Source organism: Caenorhabditis remanei, chromosome X (assembly GCF_010183535.1).
Source record: "Caenorhabditis remanei strain PX506 chromosome X, whole genome shotgun sequence".
NCBI classification, from domain to species: Eukaryota; Metazoa; Nematoda; class Chromadorea; order Rhabditida; family Rhabditidae; genus Caenorhabditis; species Caenorhabditis remanei.
Window position 1 is genome coordinate 17191048 of NC_071333.1, and position 17838 is coordinate 17208885.

Here is a 17838-nt window from a genome sequence, read left to right on the forward strand (position 1 = left end):
TTTTATGGAAAAATGCAGGTAGACCAACGCCAAACAGAGATTTGTAAAAAATAGTTTCTCGACGGGCGTGAATAAGGCACAAATGTATTAAAATACACATTTACATGTCATGAACAACCCCATAAGGGTACATTGAACCATTTTCCGGGAACGCATTCTTAAATACGTCACAAGAACTATTGTGACTGGTCAATAGATCAAAGCGACCATGATTGTATTGGTCACATCAGTCCGTCCCCCTGTCTAACTGTCATAATGAAGCCGTCAATGATTCTGATGATTTTGATGGTTTCGATGATTTTAATGACTTCGCCACCCTGCATCATAGTACGAATTCGACTTCCCTCAACAAAGAATACACCCATAGTCGATTTCATCATTTTCTTTTCATTTTCTCTGAGGAATCGTAAAGTCTCGGAACTTCCGCACTTCAAGCGGGTCGTATAGTTTTGGAACTTCCGCGCTTAGGATGTCATCAGATGTGAGAAAATGATGAAGTCACTGTTTTTTTTTGGTTTCAAACTTTAGTTTGAAGTGATTACGGTAGTATGAAAACAGGTTGTACTCAATGTACTTCACAAACGTTCAGGAGAGCGAGCTGAACCGCCTCTGTTTACAGGTAATGTTGAAAATCTATCATTCCCTTTCTTTTGAAAATCTATCAGTCCCTTTTCTGCAGATCCCGATTCCCGGTCAATTGGAAAGTATCAAAAAGTGATTAGTGATCTTCCGACAATAGCCGAATAGTGTGAATCATACGACAAACTTCATAGTTCTTTTTATCTTAATGCACTCATTCCATTTTCAGACTTCACACCAAAGCACAACCGTGTTTCACTCTCCCCAACAGTCTTTTTCCAGACTCCGTGAAATAATAAGTGCTCATTCATTTTTGTATGTTCTATGTGTCCGTATAGTTAGTATGCACGCATTCTCCCGATAACCGTACTAAGAGGCTTGGTCTGAAATCAAGTTTCCGTAACAATCACGAGTTTTGCATATGCATGTACATATATTCAAAAAGGGCATTTCCATGACTGTCTTCCATTTTTCATGATATTGCATCAGTCAGACCACGCCGAGGGTTTTCCTTTCTCGATTTCCACACGGGTACTTTGACGTCAGGGTAATACCTCTTTTACATTACTAAAGATAAGAGGGATTCCCCCGAAATGTACCCCACGTCTTTTTGTCTTTTTCCGTGTCTTTCATAGCATCGCATCCGTCCCTGGCATCAGTACTTTGGACTTTACACTCGATGTCGTTTTTTTCTCTCGAGAGAGGAAGTTTATTGTGTGGGGTATGTTTGGGGTCGAAAAGACAGTAGGAGGTAGGAAAAAACGAGGCATTTTTTGCATTGCAAAGCGGGTGAAGGTTGCGATGAATCTGAAATAGAATAGTCATCATCATGTGATCTTTCGCTTGGTGACTACCCAGGTACAGATTTTAATCTAAAAATTGGTGGAAGCAACACATAGTACGGTACAACAACAGAACTTAAACGCGGGAAAGTCTGACTGACACTCTGACGATTCTGCTTTGAAACTAAACATTTACAGTAAGACCCCTATTATAGATACCTGGGTGTGCCCCCGATTTACTTCTCGCCTTGTTGTAAACTTCATAGATCAACACTCGTCGTTTTTCATCCCCCCCCATTTTCTCCACTCATACACTGGTGATCTGCTGATGATTTTTGCGGATGATTTCGTCAGATACTGCAAGCGTGTCAGACACCCGCACTCCCCTCAACTTACACTCGATTCGTTGGCTGATGCAACGTGCCTATATCAACAAATGATCTGTGTGTTGTAGACACTGGCTGAATCATGCCGACAACACGTTTTCGATTTTCTCCTTCTAGTCCAAGTGATCGTAGATACATATTGGTTACTATCATAATTCAATGAGCAACACAAACGCAATAGGGATATTCCGAGAATGTGCTTAATAAACGTGTCAAGAGTAACTGAATCAATGCTAAATCAAATCAAATTGCACAAAAACTTGTAGGAGATGGAAATCACATCAGTGACCAAGGGACAAGAAACAAAGTTCATATCTTCTCAGACATGTTTCAAAGTTTATTTTTTGGTGTGAATTAGTTCAGATTGCATCACAAATTCTGTACTCAGAAAGTGAGAATCGGAGAACCTACAATATCATCATATAGTCGCAATGCTTAAGTCACGTGGTATTAGTAAAAGATAAGGAAAAGAGAATACTGGGACTGATTGATGGAAACAGAACGAAAAAGTTACAGTTGATAAGAAACTGTACTTTGTATAAGTTTTGTACATTGGAAAAAACTTCCAATAATACATAGTTTTAGCGTGAATCATTTTATTTTGAATGCAGAACCAAATGTATATATATATATATATTTATATATTATATTTTGGCTTGCTTCCTGATTCTGATGCACACCTGAAATTTGTTTCATTCACATTTTCTTGTTCCAGTGATTTTGCACTTCCAGCACACTTCCTGCACTTTACGAGAAGCATTTTCCGCCAAGACTACGCTGTAGGTATACCACCCCTTGACTACCGCTACCGCACTAGTACACTTTATAGTCACACTTACTCACGTCGGAAAGAGGACCGATCGCAATTTGTTCTCTGTTCACCCCCGTAAAGTTGTACGAGTCTTTATCTTCTTTTTCGCCACTCTTTTAGGTTTATAATTGAGTGTTTTGTGATTTTCGGATGGGCACGATTGCGGCACGTGAAGTGTTGATGATAGGTCGGTTTTCTAAAGATACTCTATTTCTTCCGGTGCATTCAGTAGGTGCATAGGAGTCAAGGTGCAATATTCTAAGGAAGCAGGGATCAGAGAAACAAGAGTTGTGCTAAATGCCCTTTGGTCACTCACGCCGGAAAAGGGGAAAAGCAAAAAGGATTTGATATCCACCCTCACTTGGGGGGTGAGGATTATCTGAATTACATGATTGACCAGTAGAATTAATTATCAAGATCTTACTTTTTGGAAAAGAAAAAACAAAAGATATTATAAGATTAGTGAGCGTATCAGAATGATCTTAAAGTTTTTTCACACAAAAGATTAATCTAGTAGGAATTATATCTAATCCCTCAACAATGGAAATTTAGGGTTTTTAAAACACTTTTTTTTTAAATTCATGTCCTACCTTAAATTTTGTTCAGGAAAAATTATGAACTGATTCATTTAACTACTATTTAGCATATGTATTTTCATCCGCTAGTCGCTAGATTCCAGCAGATTTTGGAATTATTTGGAAAACTAAAAAATAACAAGAGGATTTTCCTCAAAAATTTCAGATCCGCTTCAAATCCTTGAAAATTTCCATGAAAACACCACATTTATGCTATCATCTTTGAGCAGCTTTTATATTTACACACAGCTTAGCATCATGTCTTATCCACCTCCACTCACCCACACTACGAGGTCTTTAATAGTGATGATTCGGATAACATACTAGATCGAACAAGCTTCAAGCATTTTCTTTTTGGATTATTGGCTCTCGTTTTGGTTTTTAACAGATTATCAAAGGGATTTGTTGAAGCTTAGTGCATGCTTGGTGTATTTCCACTAGCACAATGCATCCACCCTCACTTTGTGCAGAACATGTTTTGGAAATTTGAAAAAAGCTTATTGGTTCGGATTCTGTTCTATCCTCCCACGCTCACAGTACACTTCAATAGACATATACAGATTTCTGACAAGTGAAATCTGATCGTTCTCAGTGTTGAATCGGAATCACCTCTCCTTCCTTCAAAGTACGATCATTTTTTGTTGTATTTGACCGTGGAATTCGCGAAAATCAAAATAAATCTAGAAGGATACTGTATCAGTCGGGAAAAATAGAAAACAATAATTACAGTACTGTCAAAATGATATGATAAACAAAACACGTTGCAGAAATCGCGCCTCTTTGGTTCTGTTTGCGATACGTCGCTAGAAAAACAAGCGTAACTAACTAACTAACAAGTCTGGGGTCATAGTACGCCAAGTTGTTTGTTTGCTAAGTTTTCCCCCATCTCCCCGTGTTCATTCACAACCAGGTGTACGGTACTGTTGACACCACCATACATCATCATTCGGAAGTAACCCTAAAATTTTGAGCTCACTTGTTGCTATCAGAGGTCTTTGTGTGTTGCACACATCACGATGCACGCACACCAAGTCAAGGCGGGAATAGGGAAGTCAAGGAAACAAAGTTTCGGTTTTCCGACACCGACAAGAAAAGAAGAAAAGAACAAAACACGTAAATCGGCATGTGAAGGGGAGAATGACTTGCACCCCTACCCATCCACCCTTAAAATGTGAAATTGAACTCGACATTGTGTGCATTCTTTGAGTGTTTGCCCTTTTTTCACACCCCCGTGTTGCCATATATGATTCCAATCATTTGTTTGCTCAGGATCTTCAGAATCCACGAATCCATCTTCTGAATATTGTTCGTTGTACCCACTCCGGGATCGCTCGCTTCATCTCATTCTTCTCATGTCTGATGCCATCAGTATCAACACCAACCATCCCTCAACAAGTCCTGATTTGATTCACATGATTTGTGCGTTGGTGACAAAGGAAAACACAAAGGGAGGGGAGGAAGGCTATAACTTTCTGCTCCAAAACATGGGCGGAGCTACAGAGCCTTCGTTATATCAGAGAGCGGTGCCGCGGGCATCCAGCACCCACGGTGGCGAGGTGCAAAGAACACACGTTGACCGCGTGTTGGGGGGCGGCGCGTCGACTCCTCCTCTTCGTCAGACAGGACGCCCCTTTTTCCGATCTGTTCTTCCTCTCATTGCAGACCAGACCACATCTGTCGACACCTTCTCGACTAGCTGGTTTGGCTCATGATGTTATCATTTCTGTTTTTGTTTATCTTACCTTTTATATACCTTACGTGGCTATACCTCATTTTCTCAGCCTTCATATGTAGTAAATATCATTAATTTCATTAATTTCAGAAATCGACTTTCATGCTTACAATGTCCGCTGCCGTTGGTGACATGTACTTCCTCAACGCGTCCATGAAAATGGAACAACAGAAACAATACCGTAAACGTCACCACTCGGATTCTTCTGATGTAAGTCGCAGCCAATGTTTATAATCTTCTAAACCCAACTTTTCCAGGATGACGTCTCCAGCCCGAAATCGGCATCGCCATCAATGGACGACGATCGACGTGCCCATCACAACGAGCTTGAGCGTAGAAGACGGGATCATATCAAAGATCATTTCGTGATCCTCAAGGACTCCATTCCACTTCTTGAAGGAGAGAAATCATCCCGTGCCTTGATCTTGAAACGAGCTGTTGAATACATCAGTGTTATGCAATCTCGACTCGATGACAACCAGAGATGCATGGAGGAGCTCCGCCGAAGAAACGAGCTTCTTGAGGAGAAACTTCTGGAACGCGACACTTCTAGATCTCCATCTTCTGGATCATCTCGTCTTCCTTCCCTTGGAGGCACCCAAATTGGAGCCACCCAAATCCAAATGCCACAACTCACCATGCCAGTCGCCGCTCCAATTCAACAGATCCCACAGATTGCTCAGATCCCACAAATCCCACAAACTACAAAGTAAGTTTCATATCTCAGCCTGTTTAATAACATCATTCTCATTTTCTTATTTTCAGTCCGCTCGCCTTATCCACAATGGATCCAGCTCAACTCAACAGCCTGATTGTATCATCTCAGGATGCCATCATCGCTCTCACCCAGAGCTTGATCGGAAAGATCCAAACAACGAGTCCAACGCTCCCGGAATCCGTTTCAGTCTCCCCGCCAGCTGGACTGTACCCACTTGCATTTTCTCCGATGGAGCAGCCAATGGCTGTCAGATTCTGATTCTAAGAATCAATCCCATTTTCCTAATTTCCCACCTCCCAATATACTCCGATCTCCCAACCCGGTCGTTTTGTACCCTCTCTCGGACATTCCTCGCAGTCATTCGGATATTCCGATAATCATGGGTTTTACGTGTACTTTAACAATGCCTGCTTGATCTTATCATAGTATCGTTCATTCTGAAACAGTTCTTCTTTCTGTATACCAATCTTTTTTTTTCTGTTGATAACAAAATGGGAAGCTGATAATAAAAAGTTTTTATTTATATCGAAATGTGTTGTACTGAAGTTTTGAAAGTTATGAAAAAAAAAAATGAACAGCTGTAAAAACTGGTGGCTGACCAATAAGAAGCTTTGTTTTTCTACAGTATACTTTTTACTGGGACACTGAGACAGAGAAGACAAACACTTTCGCGTTTTGCACAATGGTGGACAGCTTTACACAATGGTGGACAGCTTTTTTGTTTCTTAAACTTTCAAAAAGTGAATATTTTGGTAACAATGGTGCAAGGAACTAAGTACTTACAAGCAGGTGAATATTTTAAGATTTTTGTTTTGAAAAGGCACAAAATGCGCATTCCTAACACATCACACATTTCCAGCACTTTTTCTGGGAAATGAAACTTTAACTCAATGTCTGACACACAGATGTTAGCTACAATTTAGTTTTGGATGTAGGGTTCAGTAAGATTGGAATAAGGAAATGGGACACAGGATGGTATAGATGAGATTTACGATTTCTGTAGTAGATAAAACTCGGGAATGTTTTCGGATAGTTATGTACTTGAAAATATTCGAAAAATTTAAATATCAGCAGAAATAGCTATGAATATCAATTTCAGTAAAAATTTCATTGTTTGTTCTTAAAGGTTTCCAGAAAATTAAAGAAAAAAAATGTATTAGCTTACTCACTATAAGACTTTCCAGAAACTGTCAGAACTCAACTAAATCCATGTATTATATTAGATTATCGATTCAACGAACATTGACTATTATTCATGATTTCATCTTTCATCATTTCTGGACCCGAATCAAACAAAGTTTTTTTATTCTGACTATTCGAACATTGTTTGTTCTCTGAAGTCGTTATGTGAAACAATATGTGAGACATTGCATCGCACGTGTCATCAAGTGATTTGATGATATGATTGGTTCAAAATATCAAAGGCGAAAATCGCTTTTTTTCAAAGCATTGGATACAATTTATTAGTTTAAAACACATGCAACCGTACGCCTGAAAGAACGTGAAAAGATCACTAATCATCCAAATAAACCACCGTGATGTAAATCGAAGATCTGGTTGAGTCTGTCCAAGAAATTTTGGGAGTTTTCTAGGGCGATAGTTTAGGAACAAAGGAACATGTCATCTAAATTAAACTTGAGTTTGTGACATTCAGGTTCCTATTTACTAAGAATACAAGAAAAACTTTGATGCGTATTTTATTAATAAATAAGAATAACTGGAATCAATTGAAACAAATAAAAATGCAAAATTTTGAAAAATATTCCCAACAACAAAGATTTAGCAAAATGGAATACGTTTGGTAAAGCCTGAAGAAAAATAAAATTCTGAAAACCGTAGGTTTGATAAAAAGTGTCTGTCAAGGAGTGACAGCACAGGAATGATCATAAAATTTGCCAAGAAACGTATTTCTAGCTTACCAAAAATTAAAATGTTTACACAATGGAATAGAAAACCACCTAAATGAAATAAAGCCAATTATTTTGAAGTTGGGGACCAGAGCCAGTGGGTACCCGTCAACATATCAGGGATCATGTTAAGGAAGACTTGAATAAAAAATGCAAGAAGTACTCCTATAGTGCAGAATGCAGTGTTCGCGAAGGCAACTGTTTCGAAGATACTGATATGGCAGATGAGAGCTGGTAGGAATACTGCCATGGAGCAGATGACACTCTGGAAAATAATTTTTTAACATATTCACTTTTAATAACATAATTTGATTTTCTGATCTTTTCATCATGAAACCTTAAATTTTGCAACCATTAAAAGAATTCTCATAGAATTAAACATCTGCTTTTTAAAGAAAAAGTTGATCATTGCAGATGATAGCAATTGTAAGTTCATCTTGCCATTTCCTGATTTTCACTTCCCGTCTACATATGAATTTGAAAGTTATGTTTAGAAATGATGTTTGTTGCTATACGTGTAGCCGGAAATATATTAGAGAGAAATTTGTAACCAGATGTACTTTAGTCAGAAAATACTAAAATAAAGGGGTCCGTCTGATTTTCACATCCCATTTTGACTATCTTACCGAAATACATGGGAAGAAACACTTGCGTAACATCTCGTTCATTCGTTCTCTCTTTTCAGCACTCGAGTTAATGCGCATCGCCTGAAAATCAAGTTCAGAAGACCGACATACAATAAATCACACGCTTCCAGAACGTGAATCACCTGTTGGTAATAATAGCAAAAGTGAGTCGTGAAGCTTGGTGACAAAGCAGCAGCGACTAAGTAGAAAGCAACATTGAAGGGGTTGATGGAGACTCCGAATAGCCCCACCGCTCCGACAGTGGCTGGAATGAAAAAATTATTCAGTATTGGTTTACGGGTATTTTTTATATAATGCACTTACATGCATACAATAAGCATACAGCAAGGAAATTGAGAATTGCCACCGAAAGGTTTCCGATGATAATGGCACTAACGACGAACATTGCACCAAATGCACAGAGTGGAATTCTGAAATCTTTATTTTAACAAATTTATGTTACAGAAAATAAACTCACATTACAATTACCCATGGGGCTTGTCGAATTATATCAGCAAATCCAATTTCAGTGTCGAAGGGTGTAGTTTTGAATTCAGGATACTTGTTGGTCACAGCTCTGCATTTTTCAAAAAGTCGGCCTTTATCGGCAAGGGATTTTGTTCCTTCAAAGGTAACAATGTGCAACATGCTTGTGATTTCAGGTTCGGTGCTGGAAAATAGAAATAGTAATAATGTATTTGTTGTGTTGCTTACTCATTATGAAATTTAAATTTTACACCATCTCTCCACGATTTGTATATAGCATCTTCGATGAAACTTTTGAATCGAGTCATGTTAAGCGCTGAAATGATCAAACAACTTTTTTTTTCCTTTTTTCTAAAATAAAAACTAACCATCATCATTCGGATGTGCGTTGGTATGTCTGCAGAAGTCATTAATCCAAACCATGTCTGTACTTTGTGGAAGCTTGTGATCAATCGCCTCGATTTCAGCCATCATGCTCTTAAACCTTCCATATTCTTTTGGGTTAGAGAAATTTGGTGGTTTGTTAACAAAAAACATGATTGAGAACCATGTTGGCCAAACTACATCACTCATTAAATGCACTCCATAGTTCTTGGGGGATTCTGGTTTCAGTAGTTGTCTGTAGTCGAGGTTTCCTTCTACCTGTAACGTTTTTTGATTTGTTCAGCTCTGTCTCTACAATTAAATCTTACCGTGATACTTCCAATGTAAACTGGAACAACTAATAATGCCACGACTCCAAGAATAGTGACAAATTTGACATATTTGCATTTGTCGACGTGCTCGCAGTAACAATCTGAAACAGATTGTACAAATCAGACTAGAATTCCAATATTATACTGATATACCTCTCATACTCTCCACTTTTTTCAGTGTAGGCTTCACCACTTGCTTACTGTTAGTTGGCAGTGGAGTAAAGTCTTGTGCTGGACAGATAATCAGCACTGCGGGGGAGAAGAAAAATATCTAAACAATTTTTGATAGTGTTACAGTAGACTGTAATAAGCGCTTACCGCAAAAACAATAGTGAAAGCCATGATAAGACCAATCAAGAATGAAACCGAAGCATAGTTTGCGATTGGATGGACAGAGCAAACGATGAATGCAATTGCAGGACTAGCGGTTACCACTAATGATGGCATGCAGGTAGCAAAGACCTGGAACATAGAAATGGTTACTGGTTACCGTTAAAAAAAACTGTATTATAACGGTACCCTCTCTATGATTAAAATTTACACATATGATTAGCCTGGTGTTTTTTCTTAATTCGGAATAGATGCATTAATAACTTCTAGATTAACGAATAGAGCGTCGAGAATAGTTTTTCCAGATAATTTTTATGAGTTTCTGAAACCTAGAAAATTCTCTGGCAGACAGTTGAGAAGTATAACGGCATGGCGTTATAATACAGTTTTACGGCTTGATTTTTTTCCAAACCTACTTCCAAAAGGTGCTCGTCCCTCGAATCCCTGCGCAGCTCCGAATCGCTAAGCCAGGTGTGCGTGAGCATAATGACAGTGTAATAACCTGCGTGATAAATCGTTGTAAGGGTTCCGAGGGTAGAAAAGGACGGGGGAACTAACCATGAATCAAGGCCAGGAATGGGGTAAAAATTGTGAGTGGAGTAATGGAATAACCAAGGAAGTTGTAGATTGCAAATGATGTCAGGAATGATAGAATTGGTACTATCATTGCAGTAATCCAGAGGAGAACAATTCTAAAAATATAGGGAACCGTATTAAATCAGATTTGCAACGGGCGGGGCCGGGTCGATTTAAAAATATTTCACCGTTTATTCGGTTTTTTGTACAAAAAATCAAATTTTCGACTATGTTTTTACATATCGATAAAACTCAAGGGTGCGTAGGATTTTTGACTAATTTGGTAAAAGTTTCAAAAAAATTCGAAAATGTTTCTGAAAAAATTGTGCACATTTTCTGAGTTCGGGCCGATATTTTGCAAGTCTGTATTGAACTATTATTATACCTGCAGAATGTGAATTGGCTGAAAATGCGACTGAAGAATAACAGGACTCCGAATAGAACAAGAGTTGAAAGAAAAACTCCTGCTCCAAGATATTTGAAACCGTGCTGCATTCCTTGTTGCACAGCTATCTGGAATAATGAATTCACAAAAATTGAGTTCTATATTAATTTAAAGCTCACCGCCATCCCTCTTTCTCCATGAAGCGTAAAAATAACTGAATTATTCAAATTAGCATTATGCTCATCCACAGCGTACTGCACAACTTCTTCATATAATGTCAGATCAGATTTTACTTCTCTAGTCTGATAAAATGCCATGAACACCAGCAACGCTTTCTTGGCACTCAACAAGTCTTCGTCTTTGTTAACTTCTACTTCGTAGAAGTGTTTACCAATGTTTGATTGGTAAGAGAAGATGGAGGTGACTGGGTAAGACAAGCCGAAGAATGACATTCCCTGAAATGAGAATTAGGATTTGTATCTGGAAATGAAAAAAAAAGATAGAAACTTACCACAGTCGTGAAAAGCAGCTCGTTTAGTTCACAGGTAGAACCACATAAATCGTAATAAGTAATATCTCTTCCTAATTCTTCGTCATATCGAATAGTAGCGTTTTTAATAGTTTTGTAGAATCGTTTCATTTCATTATATTCTTTTCCAGTATGCATACTCGCTTCTTTATTTCGTGGCTCGACGAATAATGCTTGATACCATGGGTTTCCCTGAAATTTCTTTTTGTGAAATTCTCGGTTTTTCAAACAAATCACTAACCTCTTTTCCATCGGTGAAGAAATCTCTTTGAGCCCGCATTTCCATTATTGATGGGGCATCGGAAGTGGTGTACCCATTCTCGAATCCAAAGTTTTTCTTTGGCGGGTTCAAAAATATTAAGGTGAAGGAAAGAATCCCGATAAGCAAAGATATGAAAATTGATATCCACGGTCTACTGCCCACCATACCTCCAAGATGTCCTAGTGAGGGCCCCAGTATCATCTGAAAATGATTATTTGACTTTTGACGAAATCAATATTCCGGTGGAGTTTGTACCAAAGCACTCATAATTTTCAATTTGCAGATAAGAGTTAGTGGAAGGTGTCAAGTGTCAAATTTCTAAACAAAATTTTTATTTATGCGAATTAAACTGACGTATAGAATGAAAAACCCCTTATCTTTCTCACTCTCCCGCAAAAAGACTACAGTGGACATCTAACAATTTTCCAGAAGAAAGAAAAGAAGAAACGTATCAGTTTTTCTGTTTATTAGTTGTTTCTGTTTCTGGAGAATTTTTCAGGAAAAGAAGAAAAAAGAAGATAGAAGCACGGGAAGGAAGAAAGTAAAAAAGTAGTAGTAGTTGGTGTCTGTTACGTGGATTTGATATCCTAAATATCGAAAAGATACTCACTCTGCTCATTTTGAATTTTGAAGCAGAAAACGAAATACGGAAAACTCGTTTAGGTAGAAAACAGAAGTGTCGTTGTTCGGAAAAACGGTAACAATAACTTTTGTCAATTTATAACCATCGGAAAAGAGAAGCAATAAATACAACAATATATGGAAACAAGAAACAATAAACGAGCAATCAAAACCAACAGAATAATAAAAACACTAAATTTTGATGGTTGAGCCGTTGTTTCTTTCTAATATACCTATTTCTATCTTCTCATTTCTTTTTTCTTTTTTCTCCCCCTATTGCTATTTGGTGAAGAGAGAATCGGACCATGAGATCAAGAGGAACCGAATGAAAAAAAGCTAGGCAACACAAAGAAATGAGACACCTGGTCGCTGAGGGACCTGACAACTGTTGTGAAATGTGACGGAACATATGATCTACCTGTTTTTTTTTCTGAGTCTTCTTTCTTTCCTTAGATTTTTAGTTCTACTGAGAACAGGAGAACAGGAGGCAAAAAATAAATGAAAGTTCAAATCTGAGATATCCTGTGGAGATTTAGATGGATGAACTGCGATTGGTGCACTAAACTGATTGGTCAACAAAATCAGTGTTTCTAAAACATACGAATTTGCTCATCACGCCAACCAATACGACTCGTTTCCGGTGTGTTGATGTGATTGTTATCAAGTGAACAGGTCGTTTAGTCAAAATAGTCAATTTGGTGAGGAGGAGCAGGGAAAATTAGAAATGAGAACTGATTGGAGGAACAGCAAAATGACCAAACCGATAATAATTTGATAACGAGTCAGTTTGACACTTTCGATCCACTGATTTCGACAGCTCGTGTCATTTTTCACTTTGAATCTAGCAAATTCAATAATTCCTGTCAAACTAAACCAAAAATTTAGGGGTAAAGCGGAAAAATTGTTTCGAATTGACAGAACGAAATAAAATAGTTCGACTTCTCCTCCAAGTACGAAGTTTACTGTCTTCTTCTTCTCCGCTATCTTATCGAGTTGTAGTGTTAACGTTTAAGTGCTTTAATCCTTCTCAAAGAACACTAATGCAGAAATATGTAGGATACGTTTGCACAAATTTTGTTGATTTTTCAGCATTTTCCTATTTCTTGTTTACAGTTAACTCTATATGGCAGCCGCTCTTGATTATCCTATAAAGTTATAAAAATAGAGTTTTCTGTGAAATTGAAAAGACATGACGGAGTTTTATTGGTCAAAGTTTTTTGCTTAAACACGTCCAAGAATATATTAATCGCTGAGACTAGTATTATCACAGACAATTTTTCCGTTGCATTTGCCTGATAAGAGTTTAAAATCAAAACCAACAAAAAAAAGAAAAAGGTGTTGAACTCGATGTTGCGAATTTGAAAAATTGATAACTACGAAGGAAAAAAAATGTTGAAAAAAATATTCAACTCACTCTTGTCGTTGTCTTTGTAACCGCCATCACATTCTTCAGTAGTACAGTCACCCGTAAGACAAAAGCAGGTAGATCAAAAATCTTGCTGCCGGCTAGCCGAATCCTGACGTCGTAGGGTGCGTTCTTGTTGGAAGAAATCAAGGAATACGAGGGTGGTGGCTCGCCAAGCTCCGCCTTCCTGGCACATTGACACATGGACATGAAAAATTGGAAGGTTAGGTTAGAGCGGAGAGCAAAGAAACCCTTTTCGTCCCGAGCGGAGGAAAGAGGGCGAAAAGAAGTCGGTTTGAGGAAGAGGATTTGGAAGCATCATATAGATCAGTTATTTGATTTATTTTTTGTTCATGGGAACCTTCACATGGGTCATTTGATTTTTTTTCTCACCTTGAAAGTTTGGGATAAGTGACAAAGTCAACACGGTCACCACTTGAAATCACGGTTTTGATGAGAAGTTAGATTTCTAACTTCAAAAAATAAATAAGAAAAGGTATTTCTGGATAGAAATCTTGATCATGAACTTTTAGTTCTCACAAATAACGTTTAGCAAAACATAAACACTGAGAATTGAAAAACGTGTCGCCTCAATCACTATAACCTGGGATCCCAAAACTTTATCCCAGTCTACCAAATGACATTTCAGCGAAAAAAATCAAAAAAAATTTTTTCATTCATTTCATTGTTTGAGATGAAGGTGCCGGTGTGATTAAAGCAGGGCAGGAAGAAAAAGAGGATTAGCAATCGGTTGACGGGCTCATGGCTCATTGGAGAGCGGTTATATTTTAGGTACAGTCAGGTGTAGTTCGAAATTTTTGGTAAGGGTTATTTAAGGGAAAATTTCTGGAGACTAAATTATATTTCTTGAACAACCCGCTGTGAAATGTTGTTTTTCAGAAATATTTTTTGCACAATATCTGATAGATCTGATGTTGTTAAGTCTCTTAAAATAAAATAAAAGTAATTTTGCCTTGCGGCTTTTTCTTTTCTTGCAAAGTCCTCCATTTCGATGCCTAGGCTCACAGGCCCACTTATGCATCGCCTTCACCTGACCGTCTCTCACAGACCAGCCAGGAAGGCCCCCGAATACGGGAAAAAACGACGGCAGTTATAAGGACACCCGTCGGCTAGCAGCCGACATTTCACGGGTTCCGCCATCCACTATGTTAATACATGGGAAAAGGGGGAGAGACTGTGCACGGTGAGGAGACGCAGCGCATAGGTTTGGATAAGGTATTCTTTACAACTAATTTTATGTTATTCGCTCAAATAATTGCTCTGAAAAGGGTCAGTTCTTACATAAAACGTTTGACAAAACATAAATACTGCGAATTTCAAAACGTGTCACCTCAATCACTAAAACCTGAGAGCTCAAAGCTTCATCCCACCCATAAAACGTCAAAAATCAAAAATGAGTCATTGGGTCACAACAAAAAACTGGTGGTGTCAGAAGTGTGGGGGTCAAATGATACATAGATCACGGGGGAGATGGATGCACTCATCGAAAAAAAAGGAAAAGTATATATCACTTTGTCTGCTCGCCTTTTGTCTGGTCCTCAGAGTTTTTTCTGCTTCTTCTTCTCTTTTTCAATGTTTCTCTCTGTTTTCCTCCCCTCATTTCATTTTGTTTCATGGTTTCGTTTCGCACTTTCTTTTCCAACTATTTTTCATTTGTCCTCCACTAGCATTTGAGTACTACACCACGTGCTAGATAGCACGTTGGTCCCGTTGACTAATCGAGTTTCTCTTTTCTTTTCTTTTTGTTTCATCTTTTCGTCTTCTGTTTTTGTTGTTTCATCGGATAGAAATAGCGTTTGTTGTTTGTTTGTGTATTGTTTGATACCAATTCGTAAGCATCTTCACAATAAATTACTGTTACACAAAACGTAAAGTCAAATTTGTTTTTTTTTTCTCCAAATACATACCGAAATTCAATAAAGCTATCTATACATAACAGAAAATAATGGCAAAGATTGACATGAAAATTGAAAATGAAAATGTTTGATGTTGTGACGTGGAAGTGCAGCCGAGAGAGCCGTACTCGGAAACAAAGTGATTGAAATAATGGGTATGGCGGTAGGCACCCTAAAAAAATTAGAAATGGAAAAGATCCTTTTTTGTAATTTGAAAGGAAGGGGAAGCTGTATTAACATAATTTAAAGATGCATTAGCTATTAGAAATTCATAGTTTTTATTGGTGCAGATGGACATTAAGAATTAGTATTGAAAAATGCAAACCTCACCTTACTACCGTAGTTCCAAAACCGTAATTTGTCACTGCAAGACCAATCTTCTCCATTCACATCACTGCACAGTACATAACTTGAGAAATCGTCATTGTACCTGAAACAGAAATTAATTTTCAGAATTGGAGAGCGTGAAAACATACCAAACTTCTCTTGGATGGTGATACGGCATTCCAGGAGATGTTTCATTATCCACGTTCAATGGAGGAAGATGTGGTATAGGATCAGAGTGATGGACGACTCGGAAAGCATACGGCACCATGTCCTGCAAAGAACATTTGAAAAGTTTTAAATTTGAAACGGTAAAATTTACCGTAAAATAACTAGCAAATACAATATCTCCTACTCGTGGTTCTCCGAATGTGTGTACTTTGATCTGAATATTCAGTGAAATTTATCAGTTTTCAATTGAAAATAACTTACCTTATTAGAAAACTGCCTGAATGATATCCGGAACGCTGTCAAAGTAGCCATCGCTCCACCAAGTGAGTGTCCAGTTAGCAGATATGTGTAGTTTTGGCGGCTAAATATACTTGATGCGGTAATGACTGACTAGGGAAGGATCCTGTGGAGTTACAGGTCAAAATAAATATTTACCACTATAACACAAATCCACTCATTTCATATCTGTAATATATTTTTGCTAAACGACCCCGGGGAAAAGTTACAAGCATGAAGATCACAAGAGAAGTCTTTGGACGCGACATTCAAACGGTCTATAAACTCGAGCAAAGGTACTTTCGACTATGTGGAGTCCATTTCTGCTATCAAAATATCTCTACGAGCCGAGTTATGAGCTATCTAAACTTTTTGAATGGTTAAATTTTTTCACATGGAATTCCACATCCGCTGGGGAACACATATGGAACCGCGCAGTGGCGTATTTGTACGATTTGGAATTCCATGTGAAAATGCTTAACCATATAAACGTTTGAGAGCTCATAACTCAGCTTGGAGAGATAGCCGGTTTCGATAGCAGAAATGAACTCTTCGGAGTCAAAAGTACCTATAACCAAATTTATAGTCCACTTGAAAGCTGCGTCTCCACTGTCAGATTGTGTAAAGTTTTTGATCAGAGAGCGTCTAGAAACCAGCTTTAATGTGTAAATCAATGTTATACGCTTCTTCGAAATATATATTCCATCAATCAAAAATTTGGACCAAAAACTCACTTCCTAATACTCGGTTCCACCATATCTTCCCACATTTGATTCATTGCATCCAAAAAGTATACATTCACATGTCCCACTCTCACTGTGTTATTCGATCCATCTGTTTCTATCAAAATAGAAACTATATAGCCATAAAACGCACTCACCAACTTCTGTATATGGAACATAATCTTCTAACCCGTCACCAAATTCCGATAACAACTGACCACCACTGTTAGTACCACGAAACGAAATGATTACTTGATTTGTGAGATCAGATATTGCAACAAAGGCTTGGCACTGGTTTCCGCGCTGAAAAAAACTTTGAAAATGAGATATTTTCAATGTAATTTCAACTCAATTTTAATGTTTCATCATTTTACTGAAATTAATCTAACACCAATATCAATATCCGGGTTTTAAAGTCACTGTTCCAAGAAAGGCATAGAAAGTGACGACCGAAGTTGACTCACCTTATCGCACGGCGTTGACATAACCATTAACACATGGAATTCGTCGGTAGGAAATGAAATATCTATACATGACTGACGAGCGGTCACATTACCTCAAAAAACTGAAATTACAAAAACGTTTTTTTAGTAACTCACTAGAATCTGCATAAGCTGCCGCTGCTAAATTTAAAAAGTTTTCTGCTTCCACCTCACTATACAATGCATACCCGGAAACTGAACAGGAAAATGTGATAAGCTGAAAAACATGTAATTCTACTTTATTTCTAATAAGTAAAACAGTAGTGCTTACCAAATACAATAGTGAAATGATAGTAATATTTTTGGTACCAGGCTCCATGTGCAAAAATGATAAACGCTTGTCCGGCTGCGTGTGTGTTTGATTTTCCCTATCATTCCCGCCCGCTTATCACTTTTCCTCCCTTTCTCTGACTGGACTTTCTGCCATTTGGAAGGAGACAATACAGAAATACGGAATATTTCAATGGTCGTTGTGCTTTCAAGGTGTGAACGTCATCTTTTTTTCTTTTTTCTTGACTTTGTGAGTCAACAATTTGACTTTT

At 37.9% G+C, this 17838-nt stretch overlaps 3 protein-coding genes across 3 annotated transcripts; 1 reads left to right on the forward strand and 2 right to left on the reverse strand.

Moving 5' to 3' along the window:
* Nucleotides 1-4967: 4967 nt before the first annotated feature.
* On the forward strand, nt 4968-5841 carry GCK72_025483 (uncharacterized protein; the record flags this gene model as incomplete). The annotated part of the gene is made up of 3 exons (XM_003103643.2): nt 4968-5075; nt 5123-5574; nt 5631-5841. The coding sequence occupies 3 exons, from the start codon at nt 4968-4970 to the stop codon at nt 5839-5841; spliced, it is 771 nt and encodes a 256-aa protein (XP_003103691.1).
* A 1719-nt stretch (nt 5842-7560) lies between these two features.
* GCK72_025484 (uncharacterized protein) lies at nt 7561-13615 on the reverse strand (the record flags this gene model as incomplete). Its single annotated transcript, XM_003103578.2, has 17 exons — nt 7561-7755; nt 8117-8197; nt 8260-8381; nt 8441-8547; nt 8595-8786; nt 8831-8918; nt 8971-9244; nt 9295-9398; nt 9451-9568; nt 9616-9759; nt 10044-10129; nt 10186-10319; nt 10589-10716; nt 10768-11043; nt 11100-11309; nt 11359-11580; nt 13415-13615. 17 exons carry the CDS (start codon nt 13613-13615, stop codon nt 7561-7563), a joined length of 2682 nt encoding a protein of 893 aa, XP_003103626.2.
* Nucleotides 13616-15618: 2003 nt separating this feature from the next.
* On the reverse strand, nt 15619-17615 carry GCK72_025485 (uncharacterized protein; the record flags this gene model as incomplete). The annotated part of the gene is made up of 9 exons (XM_003103666.2): nt 15619-15751; nt 15798-15919; nt 15968-16030; nt 16078-16177; nt 16827-16926; nt 16973-17117; nt 17279-17370; nt 17414-17513; nt 17568-17615. The coding sequence occupies 9 exons, from the start codon at nt 17613-17615 to the stop codon at nt 15619-15621; spliced, it is 903 nt and encodes a 300-aa protein (XP_003103714.2).
* Between the last annotated feature and the right edge of the window lie 223 nt (nt 17616-17838).